The following is a 12,844-nucleotide window of genomic DNA, read 5'->3' as shown; positions in this document are numbered from 1 at the left end:
TATTTGCGACAAGAAATGAATCCTAATTTTAGGATGACTGACCCTTTTAATCCAGTCCATATAATGTCTTTTTCGGGAGCTCGAGGAAATGCATCTCAAGTACACCAATTAGTAGGTATGAGAGGATTAATGTCAGATCCACAAGGACAAATGATTGATTTACCCATTCAAAGCAATTTACGTGAGGGGCTGTCCTTAACGGAATATATCATTTCTTGCTACGGAGCTCGTAAAGGAGTTGTGGATACGTTGAGAATCTAAGTTCATGTGACTACCTCCACGAGTATTTTAAAGGGAAGTGACTCCTGATATCACTTTGCACGTCTATATATTCTACAATCATTTGCCTTAAAATGTACTATATGAGAGGGGCACAGTATTTACTTTGAACTTTTCTTAAGCTATTTGGCCTTAAATGAGCTACCTTAGAACACATGTGTTATATGTTATATATAAGCGAGCATCGAAGAATGAACGAGTCTCAAGTAGCTTCTAGTGAAAATGAAAATTTCAATATAATGACAATGTTGGATGGCACGACTCACGAGGATATCAAAATTGTGCTCCTCCCACGAGTTGAAGGTTATAAAATAGGACATATATAGCTCAAATAACGTATTTCGAAGTAGATTACCCCAAGTATATGGACATCAACATATTGGGATAGAAACATCCTTTCAAATAATTAAGGTGACGTAAAAAAAAAATGGACATAATAATCTTGTCAAGTTTAGAATGGAAATAATACAAAAGAGACAAATTGAATTACGTCAATGAACTCTATTTTGATTATGATAATTCTAATCATGAAAATTGTTAATTAAATATTGATGCGGCACATTTGTGAGGTTAATAAGTGACTTAAAATGTAGCCTACACTAAAATAAAAGTAAATGTACTATTGTTCATTAGAACATATATGGATCATTTTTGTTCGCTCATCGTTCTATTATCCACGTGGCCAATTTCTTCATATCACGATACATTAAACCATCATTTATTAGTCCCATCAACCAGGTTAGGTTCTACGACAATGAATCAAAATTTTATGCGTATTTTCATTGTTGGGACTAAAATATAGAAACTAGGAACCATGCAGAAAATAAAATATATACATATTTATATATATATATATATCCTAAAACGACGCCGTAACTAATGATTAATGATTATCAAGAATTCAGCTAAAGAATGAATTTACAAATCTCTCCCCCTCTTTCTCTGTCTGACCAAAATAACCAGCTAAGCTTTCCAGAGAAGCATTGATGCCAAACGAATCTGATGGCTCCACGTGTCAACGATTAGGCCCGCCGACCCCACCAGCTCACAAACCGACACGTGTCCATTCACCCACCGCCCATCTGGCTCGGACCACCGAACCAACAAAACGGCTGTAGGTCGGGGGAGGTGGGGCCCACCACATGCGCCAGGCCCAGGACCGCCATTGGGCCCATCAAAAACCCAAGTGCACCCGGGCCCCTCCCACCACACCATCACATGACACAAGAGGTAAAAAAATTAAAAATTAGTGGGCCCCGCCCCCCGGCTGCACGGTCCACGGAGCGGCACAACTCGTTTCCACCACTGAGCGGGCCCCACTCCTTTTTTCTTTATAATTTTTTTTTCTTTTTTTTTCTTTCCGTAGTGTTGACCCACCCGCTTGAATGTGGTCCCCACGGGTTTGCCTAAAAAACCACCCCACCTTACACGTGCATTAACTTTTCGATGCTCACGGCCGTCACGTGACCCCCTCGTGCTTCCCCTTCCTTCCGCTGCACCTCCAAACCCAAAATTAAAAAAATATAAAAACAAAAAGTTAAAAAAAAAAAAGTGAAAATGAAAAAGATACTTTTCCCTTCTTCCCCCTTTCCCCTTTCCCTCAAGCTTTGATTCCTGGTTCGTCAATGGCGGATGGATTCCACACAGAGAGAGAGAGAGAGAGACCGATTCTGTTTCCGTTTTTTGTTCCTTTATCGTCAATGTTTCGAGGATGAGCGAGACATGAATTGAAGCTCTTCTTTATCGTAAATCTCTAACGAGAAGTCTCTCAGCATCTGCGTCGTCGTTTTTGTGGAACTGCTGCTCGTCGGGACGGTGGAGGTCGAGATCGGCGCCATGACGGATTGAGACTTCGAGACGGAAGAGCTTGAAGTGGTGGAGCTTTGATTGGTGGGGCTGGAGTGAATGTGAGACGGCTCGGGCTTGCTCGACGGAACGGAAGAAATGGGCCTCGCCGCGGTGTTGACGAGCGGCGGCGGCGGCGGCGGCGTTGGAGTCGGGAATGAGAATAACTGCGGGCGGGAGGAGGAGCAGGCGACGGATGGAACCATGAAAACCGCGCCGGGGATTATGGCGTTGGATGGGATGGCCCACACTGGAACCAAACCAGGAGGAAAAGCCGGCTGTTGAGCGGCGGCCTGAACGACGCCGTTGGAGACGGCGACGGCGACGGCGTCGTTTACGTCAACGTAGTCGCTGTTAGCGGGGCGTTTACGGCGCTTCTTAGCGGAGGATTGGTCGGCGGCTGCGGCGGGTTGTTCTTGGTTGGAGGAAGAAGAAGTAGTGGTGGGGATTTTGAGGGTGCCATTAACGGACATGGCGATGGCGGGAATGGTACCGGTGCCCGTGGCGGCGATAATCGCCGGTTCGGCCCGCTCGAGAAGCCAGCGGATGGTTTCGCCGTCGGACTTGTGGCCGAGCTCTCGAGTGAGCTGGAAGATACGGGCGGCGCAGGTGGCCGGAATTCGGATCCTCCGGCCGCGGCCCTCGACCTTGGTGTGGCGATCCTTGGTGGAGGCCCGCTTCGGGGGGAGAGACGACACCGTTTTAGCGATCTCCGCGGTGAAATTGACGAGCTGAATTCCAGACGAGTCCGGGAGCTCCTGCTTGGGAGCGAGGGCAAGAAGGTCCATTGGGGAGGAATCGGCCGGCGGCGGCGGCGGCGGCGGCGGCGAATCGTGGTGTTCGTGGAGTTCCTGCTTTTGGAAATCAGCCATGGGAAGAGGAAGAAGAAGAAACAGAGGAACAGGAGGTTAGGGCAAGAAAGGGAGCAGAATTTATAGAGAGAGGGAAAATGGAAAATTGGTTTAATTAATAAATAAAAAAGAAATGGAAAATGGAAAATGGGGACATGGTGGGGCCCAGGAGTGGAGGGAGATTATCCGTTGGGTTGGGTCAAAGGTGGGGATGATGGACCTACTACTCTCTTTCTTCCAATAACTCCAACTTTTTTTCTCCTTTTTTTTTCGCAAAAACAACTAACGCTACTCATCCAATTAAACATCGACTATCTGTGGGCACGTCAATATGTCCATCGACACTTTCATTTATCTATGAATTCATCATCGATATGATAGATAAATTAACATTTTCATTATATTAAAAAAACAACAAAATATGATAAATATCAACAAAATATCGTTAATATATACCTAATATGAATATTAGTATTAATTATTTTAACTTATTTAGAAATAAAAAAATGTATATTTATTAATTTAAATAGTTTTTACCATTTTCTAACCTCTCTTACTTGAGAGAAATATTAATTGACATCAATATTTCTATGAAAGTCAAACCTCGACATTTTCTTCGAAATTTAAAATTTTTAGGCTACTTTACTTTCTATTAATTACTAATATTCTCCTCTTTTTAAAAATATAATTTTTGTTCGTGTATTTTTGTTATTTTGGTTCATGTACTTTCAAATCACCTATCTTTGGTCGTGTACTTTCGAATTTTGTTTATTTTAATCTATGTATTTTCGAAACGTCTATCTTGATCATTATACTTTTAAAAAGTTACCATTTTGGTTCTTTCATTTTCATTTTCATCTCATTTCTTTCTATCATAATTTTAGCACGACACTCCACTCACTAAAATTTGTATTAAATGATTTTTTTTGCTGTGTATAAAATTAGTATTATAGTTTTGCAAATATAGACTAAAATGTTGGCTTTTTTGAAAATACATGAACTAAAGTTAACCAAATCAAAGTATAGAGACTAAATAGTATTTAAGCATACAATTGGATAAGAACATGAGTTAGTTTTTCCTTTTTGAGCTTAGTTGAGTAGATAATATATTTATTACTTTCTCTGAGGTGGAAAGTTAGATCTCCCCGAACTAAAAAAAAAAAAATCATTTTTTCAATTATAAGATTAGTTCTTAAGCTCTAGATCAATGGTGGGTGATAGATATAATATCACCTAGCAACAAGGGTAACATATGAGAATGAGATTAGTTAAATAAAACTGAGATAAGCGACGATATGATTCGACAAGTAGGCAATCAGAACAGAATACATCTTATCTTATCTTTTTTGCTTTCTCTTGACCAAATTTTTATGTTATATGTTGTTATGTCATGCCATTGAATTAATTTATTGAATCAAACATTTAACTAACAATGCTAATTAGTTAATGACACAAACTCATTAGAATTAGAATGGGAAGTTTTCTTTTTCATATGGAACATTTTTAGTTGAGTTATAAAGTAATTATTAAGTGTAAAATACTCATGGCACTAGATAAACTTGTATTTTGAGTTCAATTTTAAGTTTGAAAATGAGTTATAATATGAAATTTTAATAGTTTGGACCAAAATGACTTTAACTTTAAAATATAATTTAAGAATTTAAAATAAAATATTTTAAAGTATAAAAAGTAAAATAAGATAATGTGAAAGTTAGAAAAGTAAGATTTGTTATTATAAATAATTTAAGTTGACATGAACTTAAAGTAGTCAAACCTCTCTATTTCTGTATAAGTAAATTTTCTCTTATTTATAATGTAATATCCTTTTTTCTTATTTCTTTTTCATAAATAATATCATACTTCTTTTTTGGTTTAAATATTCTTTGTTCAATCTATTTTTTCTTTCGGTTTATTTTAGTTTTTGTACTTTTAAAATGTCGATTTTAATCTTTGTAATTTCAACTTTTGTTTATTTTAGTACATGTATTTTTAAAACGTACATTTTGCTTCATGAACTTTTACAAAGTTACTATTTTCTTTATTATAAAATTATAACACAAATTTTATGTACAATAGAAACTCTTTAATACAAATGCGTTGATACATTTTAAGAAATTTTGTAAATAAAATGTCATACAAAAATTTAATCAAAACAATTGAGATAAAAATAAAAATAGATCGACTAAAATGATCATTTTTAAAGTGCATAGACCAAACAAACGCTTCAAAAGTACATAAATACTAGAATAAATAAAAATACTAAAATACTAAAATACTAAAATAGACCTTTTGAGAGTAAAAATACTAAAATCAACAAAAGTCAGAATATCGAAATCAAAATAATATTTAAACGTACTTTTACAATAAATATGAGAGAAATTAAACTGCAGGGTCTTTTGGAGGAAGATGCAAGCTGAATTTCCATAACAAGATGACATAAATCTGAAATATTAAAAAGAAAAAAATACTTTTAATATAAAAATATAATGGAATTGACTTTTCAATGTTAATAAATAATATGCAGATGAAATAATATTAATGTGGACATATAGATACTGACCATGTGACAGAAAATTACCATTTTACCACTGACTTTTCAATGGTAAATTTCCATCAACATATTCTCTATGGGTAAAACTGTGTGCACTGTGTACCTGAATTTTGGAAGAGAGAGGTAATTATTTTTACAACTAGAGAAGCATTGAAAATAGGTTGATTGTCCAAAACTTCTTTTGAAGTTCCTACTAAATTCAAAATCTACCGTAAGCACAATTTTAATAAACTCGAGTTTAACAAAGTAACATCCAAACATATGTTTAACAAACGACTTAGATCGAACAAATCTTTGTCCAACCAAGGCAGGTTTAGTAAATCACAATTCAACAAATCCAGACTTATCGGCTCATATTTAATAGACTCAATTTTAAAAAACTTGTTCAAGCATGCGAACCAAACACCCTCTTTAAGGATTCTTTTGATGACGTTCTTATTTCTCATTTATTGTTTTTGGTTTTTGGTTTTTGGTTTCCTCTTTTTCAATAAAAAAAATTAAAATTAGTACTATGGTTGATAATTGCTTTTGGTTTCTTTTTTATTGAAAAATAAATTTTACAATCATTTTTTTTGTTCTCTAAAATTTTGGATTAAAAAAAAGTAAAAATTTTAAATTAGATATAATTTTTCAAATTAAATATTCAAATTTTTATGTTATATTTATATTTTTTTTATATTTGTGCATTTTAAAAATAAAAAATTATAGCATAATACTTTTGTCCAAGTTTTAGAAACTGGAAATAGAAATAAGAAATAAGAAATTTGATTAGGTTGTTTTTAAAACCTGATATGGCAAGCTCCAAGGACGAAAATAGGATGCTTTCGTAAAGTAGAAATCCAAAATCAGAGTCGTGAATACTATTAATATCTACTAGAATAGCAGCAAAAAAGGTAATAAAAATATAGATGTTGCGGTCAATAAGGTAGGGGTCATCAAAACACCACACCATCCAATATAAAGACGGTTTTCAGTGCTGATTAGCCTTCGATATGGAGCCTGAATCCAAATCCTACATCAATAAAGGAAAAAAGATGGTGCCGTAGGATTCAAAAAAGTTGTTTATTATTATTATTATTATTATTTTAAGTATGAGTTGATATTCTTGTGAATTTTGTTGATTCAATAAACATATTTTATTTAATAAAAAAAATCTAAGTAAAGCAAGTTTGATTTTTTTTTCCTTTGGAATAAGATGTAATAGATATTTAACATTGAATTGATGTTAACTTAGCTTTATTTCACTGGTCGCTCCTCCATGCATTTTACTTTAAAAATTTTCTAATCACATTCTTGGGCTAAATTTCGATTCTAGCCTCAAATATCAACAACGTCACTTAAGTTTACATGTCACTATTAAATTAACGAGTGATGATTTGACTTTACATGACAATTGATAACACTTACTCCATAAAATTTTTGAATTGTCCATCCTTATTTTATCCATGTCACATCATACCAAACCATCACTCATTAGTTCCCTCAACACATCGCATCAATATTTTACAATATTAACACTAACAATAGATTTAGAGACGTATTTGAGATTTTCCGAAATTCAGAGAACCAAATGAAAACAACGATGATACTCTCGAACTTACTATAAAGATAGGGAAAGTGATAGGGTAGGAGGGGAGGGTGAGGGCCCAAAGCCACCATGAGATAGAAGTCAATATTAATAAAATCTTAAATGAATATCCAACTAATTTTAAGGGCATTTTTGTAATGCAAAGGAGAGGGGAGGGGGAGGGGCCAAAAGGGTAGTAAAAGGGAGAGGGACAATGGCAAAAAGGTGATTGTGTATTGTGGGGAGAAGGGAATTGAAGGGAAGGGAAAAGGGGGCCATGCCCTATGCCTATTTGTTGTGGAGCATCACATTAATGGCCCACTCCATTTTGTCCACTTTTACATTGCATTTAACCCTTCCCCCCCTCCCTTCACCTTTTTCCATTTTCCTTTTTTCCACTTTTATGTTTATATTCTCGATGCTTTTACGATCGGGAGTAACGTGGTTCAATTATCTGCTCGTTCGTATGAGTGTGATTCAACTATAGCAAGGTCTTCAACTTAAGAGACCCGACGATCATTATGTGTTTTCTGGAGTATAAGATCAACTGTATCATATATATGTATATAGTAAAATATTACTAGAGTCAAAGTGTGAGGACGTGTTTCTTTAAAGTTCGTTGGTCCAAAATAAGTATGATTTATAAAAATAGAAAATCAAAAAGCTAGTAATGAGTGTGTTTGTGTTGGTTATTTCCATTGTTTAACTAAAATGAATGATTTGACCTGACTATGAATGTGAATTAATATGCTAATACGAACATATCTTCAAGTCACATAGTTTATTGAGGTGGATATTATGTGGATAGAAATTGACGACAAAATAACGATAGGGATAGGGATAAAAGTGATTATTGTTTTATAAACTTTCTAGACTAAAATAGATATTTTTAGATTAAAATTGTGTTCAAGCTTTTTTTTTTTAACATATGTTTATATTTAATTTTATATAAAATTGTGTAATGTCACAAATAAGACATGAGAATTTTGTATGGGATTGTGGGCATGTTGGACATTATAGAGATAGGATTTAATCACCCCACTTGTAGAAATTTTGTAGCCAATTGAATCAAAAGCACCAAATGGGAGATTTTTTATTCAACCACTTTAATTTTGGACTTATTTGTAAAATGCAACTTGAAAGCTTTACATAAACTTAGCTAGAGTTTTTTGCAACTTGATATTGCCCAATATAGCCACAATTCAACACCATTAAACCATCATAAATACCTATTATATAAATTACTTTAGAATCTTATTCAAACAAACCACTAAAATTTTACCGATATATGAATATGAATAACTATTGATTATCTTCTATAAAAGAAGTAATCATTAACTAATTATTCATATTAATAAGTGTGGACCCGTAATATCTAGTTCTCCATGTGGATCAAAAGTTAGAATTTCTTAAAATTCGTATACGCAACTTAAATTTTTTTTGCTATCACAGTTTCCATCTGATTTGGAGATGTCATTCAAATTAATTATTGTGAGGTGAATGACACGTTATCTAACTCTTCAAGTTTCTTACTTGTTTCTCACGGTCTATTTCTTGTTTTTTGTTCTTTAAGATTTTTTAAATTTAAAAATAATATTTCACATAAAAATTAGCTTTTCATAAGGGGAAAAGTTTTAGTTTCATACATTATATGTACAAAATCTTTCCACTTTGAGAAATTTAAGAGGATAAAAGTTAGAAATAAAACTTTAAAATCTTAATTTTTAATATAAGTTTTTAGCTAAATATTTGTTTAATTTTTTGGGTAGGAAAATGTAGCGGAAGAATTAAGCCACATGGATAAATTGAAATTTCTACTCACTTAGGAGAAAATAGAGATGCTTTTAACCTTTTTTTTTCCTCTAAATTTTTACCAACTCAATAATCATGTATGCAAATTTATCATCAGTCAATTTCAATGTTCATTAACAAAAAGAAAAAAATTTATATTTAAAAGATGTTAAAATATAGGAAAAAATACATTTTGATCCCTGAGGTTTGGAAGAGGTGTCTATTTAGTCTCTGAAGTTTCAAAATGAACACTTTTAATCACTGAAGTTTGAAATATGTGTCTATTTAGTTCTTGAAATTATAAAATTGACATCTTTGATCCCTAAAGTTTAAGAAATGGTTCCAAATAGTCCTTAAACTTACTTTGATTGTTAGTTGAGTAACATTGAGATGATGTGACGGTTAAATAGATGATTTGGTAAAAATATATTAATTTAATATTATTGTCCTGGTTTCTAATTTGCTTTGTCTTCCTCTGTAGCTCCATGAGTTTGTTTCTTCGATTCTTCTATCAGCAGCGAATCCCCGTCCTCCATGTGACGAAAGGATATTTGATGTTTTACACATCGTGGTTAAAATGTATTTCATGTCACATTTAACAAAATATTCATATGGCAATGGCATCATAATAATTTGTGGTTTAAGCCAGATATATTGGATTGGTATTTAGTTTTGATACTGTATAAAGATTTATGAAAATGTAATATGAAATTTCAAAGAAAATGATTGAACTAACTTCTTAGAAAAAGTCCAAATAAACCTTTTTTTTTCCTTTTCATTTTCCAAAAATATTTTAGTGGTTATTAAGGTTGTATTTGAATTTATTTTCTCATGTCTTTCCCACATGATTATTTTTTAAAAGATACAAATATATTTTCGGATATGCTCTAAAATTTTGCTCTTTTATTTTTTAGATTACATGAATAATTCAATATTTTAAAATGTGTATTTATATATTTATTTGGACATATATCATATTCATCTTATTATTTAAAATTTGAAGTATTTGACAATAATATTACTGTTTCTATAATTTAGAAGTATTTTATGATATGGTTGATTTGATTATTTCTTTAAAGAAAAGTTAAGAATTAAAAATAGAGGTAGTAATATAAACTCTAAGAAAAAGTATAATAGTAATCAAATATAATATAAAGTCCATTCTTTCCATAAGTATACATGCCCTTTTAATTATATTTTTATTTTTATTTTTAAAAATTATCGAAAATATAAGGGTGCGTTTTGTTGGTGATCGAAAAGCAGAAACCAAATTCAATAAAAAATAGAGTTGTGTTCCATTTAGTGTTTTCGAATATATATTTAATAACAAATTTCTAAATTGAATATCAACTTAAACAAATGGTTAAAGGTGTGTTTAGTAATATAATTATAAAGTAGATACTAATTAGATATCGAGTTGAATCTAAAATATTATTAATTAATTTATTAACATATATATCATAAATTTTGTATAATATTTTATGATGTTATATAATCTATAGTATATTTTACATATTCTAATTTTAACAAAAATAAAATGGATTTATAATATGAAATAGTATATATAAAACTTTTATCTTTGTTAATGTAGTTTTGTATTTTAAAGTTTTAAATTCAAAACTTTAAAATACTGAAACTTAAAAAATGTCGTTCTTAGAATTTCCACTCTTACATATATTTATTGAATTTATAGAACATTGACCAACTCGTACTTATATATAGTATCTATTAAGAAAGCTTAAATAATTGAGTTAATGAGGTGGAAGGTACGTTAACTAGTCAAGGTTTGTTTGACAATATTTATATTTTTTTATGCTCTTTCCAGCCTCTCTTCCGCCCCGTTCCTTTGAGATATACTCGGAGGGACCTCTAACGCTATGTTTCACTTGTAAGCAACTACTCTAATATAGTTAGCCAAACTATTAATAAACACATGCACACACGAGATCCACACACCAATAAGGTGCTATTATACCCAACACACTTCAATGTCTAAGTCATACAAAGAATTCAATTGAAAATATCAAAGAGTAAGGTTGTGAAAACGTACCTCACACCCCAAACCTCTTCTCTTATTTCTAGACGGAGGCTCTCGAGTTGGCTCAAGTGATCCAGCTCGATGAAGTCATCTCTACTCCAGTGGCCACATTGCTTCTTCAACCTGACTAGCATTGATTTCACCTCTACAAAAAAAACTTAGATAAGTAGATGACAAATTCGAAATTTACACACATACCCTTAGTATTGGAATAAAAATAATTGCAAATAAAGCAATTAAAATTGAAAATGAATATATTTATAGATAGATAGATAGGAAGGGAACGTGGGGGGCGAGTGGCGTCAAACGTGGATGGGCTTTTTTTTTACGTTAGCCCACTAAGAATCTCGTTTTCTGGGGCTGACTCTCGTGTGACGCACCCTACGAAACCTTCCTGTGTACGTCACTTAGAACCAAAATGTGGGCCCCACCCCAATTGCTGGATCTGACCGTTCAACCATATCCTGTGGGACCCTCTAGATAAGGGCATCATCTCATCTCTTGTTTTAGTTTTAGATTCTTTTTCCCAACTGGACCTCACCCAACTAAAAACTAAATAAAAAATTACAAGTTTACTTCAAATTATCTAATCAGTATTTGATGATTTGTTGGGTAACCTTCTAATTTTTTATTTCTGTTTCTTTTTTTTTAATAAAAAATGGGATTTTATTATTAGTACATAAATGTAATAATAATAAAATAAGATTTTTATTTATGTTGAAATAAATTGAATATGGGAATAATACACAAGAAATTTGTTGTTTTTGTTGTTTAATTTTCAGTTTTGTGTCTATAACCCAACTGATTTAGGCATCTATTTTTGAATAAAAGGTCAGATAAAGAATTGAAACTCCAGGATGTTTGAGATGTCAATTACTGCTGTGCTCACTTTACCGGTTACCTCTTTTTTGTTAGGCATTTAAAGATTTAATGAACATAAAATTTAATTTAAAAACTAAATTTGTAACTAAAAAAAAGTGGGAGCTAATTAAATTAATTGGTAAAAGAAAGGATTGGTGGGGAAAAGGAGGGGGGATTCACGGGTGGTGGGTCCCACCCACTAATGAGAGTGGTGAAAAGGGAGGGCCCCACCAATGGGCATGCCCCCCCGGGGTCCACCTGCTTCTCTGCTTCCACTGTGGTCCACGTCGGTTTTTTCTAGAAAGGGACCCATACCCGATGGGTGGGCCCTACTTTTTATTTTAATTTTATTTTATTTAAATAAATGAATTCGTGGACCTTTTTTACTTGGTCGACTTCCAACTCAAGATTATGTATGAGAATTTTGATTCGATTTGCCTTCTTTCTCTCTCTCTCTCTCTCTCTCTCTCTCTCTCTCTCTCTCTCTCTCTCTCTCTCTCTCTCTAATTAATTCTAAACGTATCATACATCATAATCGGAAAAAAGGCCAGACCATTATGAAAATAAATCTCAAGCAGACTTTATCTCTAGTTAGAATCTAAAACGAAAGCTACCTTGTAGTAGCACGAGCATACACTTCTCTTCGAAGAAGGTGTAAAATAACCCGAGTCAAGTAGGGTATCATACCTATGCATCTTGGAATTATATTCTTTCCAAATATGAGATATAGAGGTCGTCCAAGCAATTTTTCACACTCTATATCTAGGTGAACGACCTCTACTACTAATACAACAGATTTATGCTAGCTATGTATCTCATAGACAAATATTATACGAAAACCTATAGACGAAATTATACCACTCCAAACAAATTTGCTAAACATACAATCAAAGAAGTGGTGGTTTCGAGTCTCAATCTCATTTGAACGAAGGATACAAGAAATTGGATGAGAAGAACACCAAGACTTTTTAAATGGTGAATTCGCATAATGTTGTATGAAGGAGTAGACCAATCAATTACTTGTTTGTTCGATGACATCAGCAGGGTTGTAGAGCAAAGAA

At 33.0% G+C, this 12,844-nt stretch overlaps 1 protein-coding gene across 1 annotated transcript; it reads right to left on the bottom strand.

Moving 5' to 3' along the window:
• Window positions 1-1,094: 1,094 nt before the first annotated feature.
• TCP9 (TCP family transcription factor) lies at window positions 1,095-3,044 on the bottom strand. Its single transcript, XM_088126830.1, has one exon. The coding sequence runs from the start codon at window positions 2,994-2,996 to the stop codon at window positions 1,977-1,979; it is 1,020 nt and encodes a 339-aa protein (XP_087982956.1). The 5' UTR covers window positions 2,997-3,044; the 3' UTR covers window positions 1,095-1,976.
• Between the last annotated feature and the right edge of the window lie 9,800 nt (window positions 3,045-12,844).

Source organism: Momordica charantia (genome assembly GCF_013281855.1).
Source record: "Momordica charantia cultivar OHB3-1 chromosome 7 unlocalized genomic scaffold, Mcharantia_2.0 BLBB01000007.1, whole genome shotgun sequence".
Taxonomy (NCBI): Eukaryota; Viridiplantae; Streptophyta; class Magnoliopsida; order Cucurbitales; family Cucurbitaceae; genus Momordica; species Momordica charantia.
The sequence above is the reverse complement of the archived record's forward strand: the minus strand, read 5'-3'. Positions and strand labels throughout refer to the sequence as shown.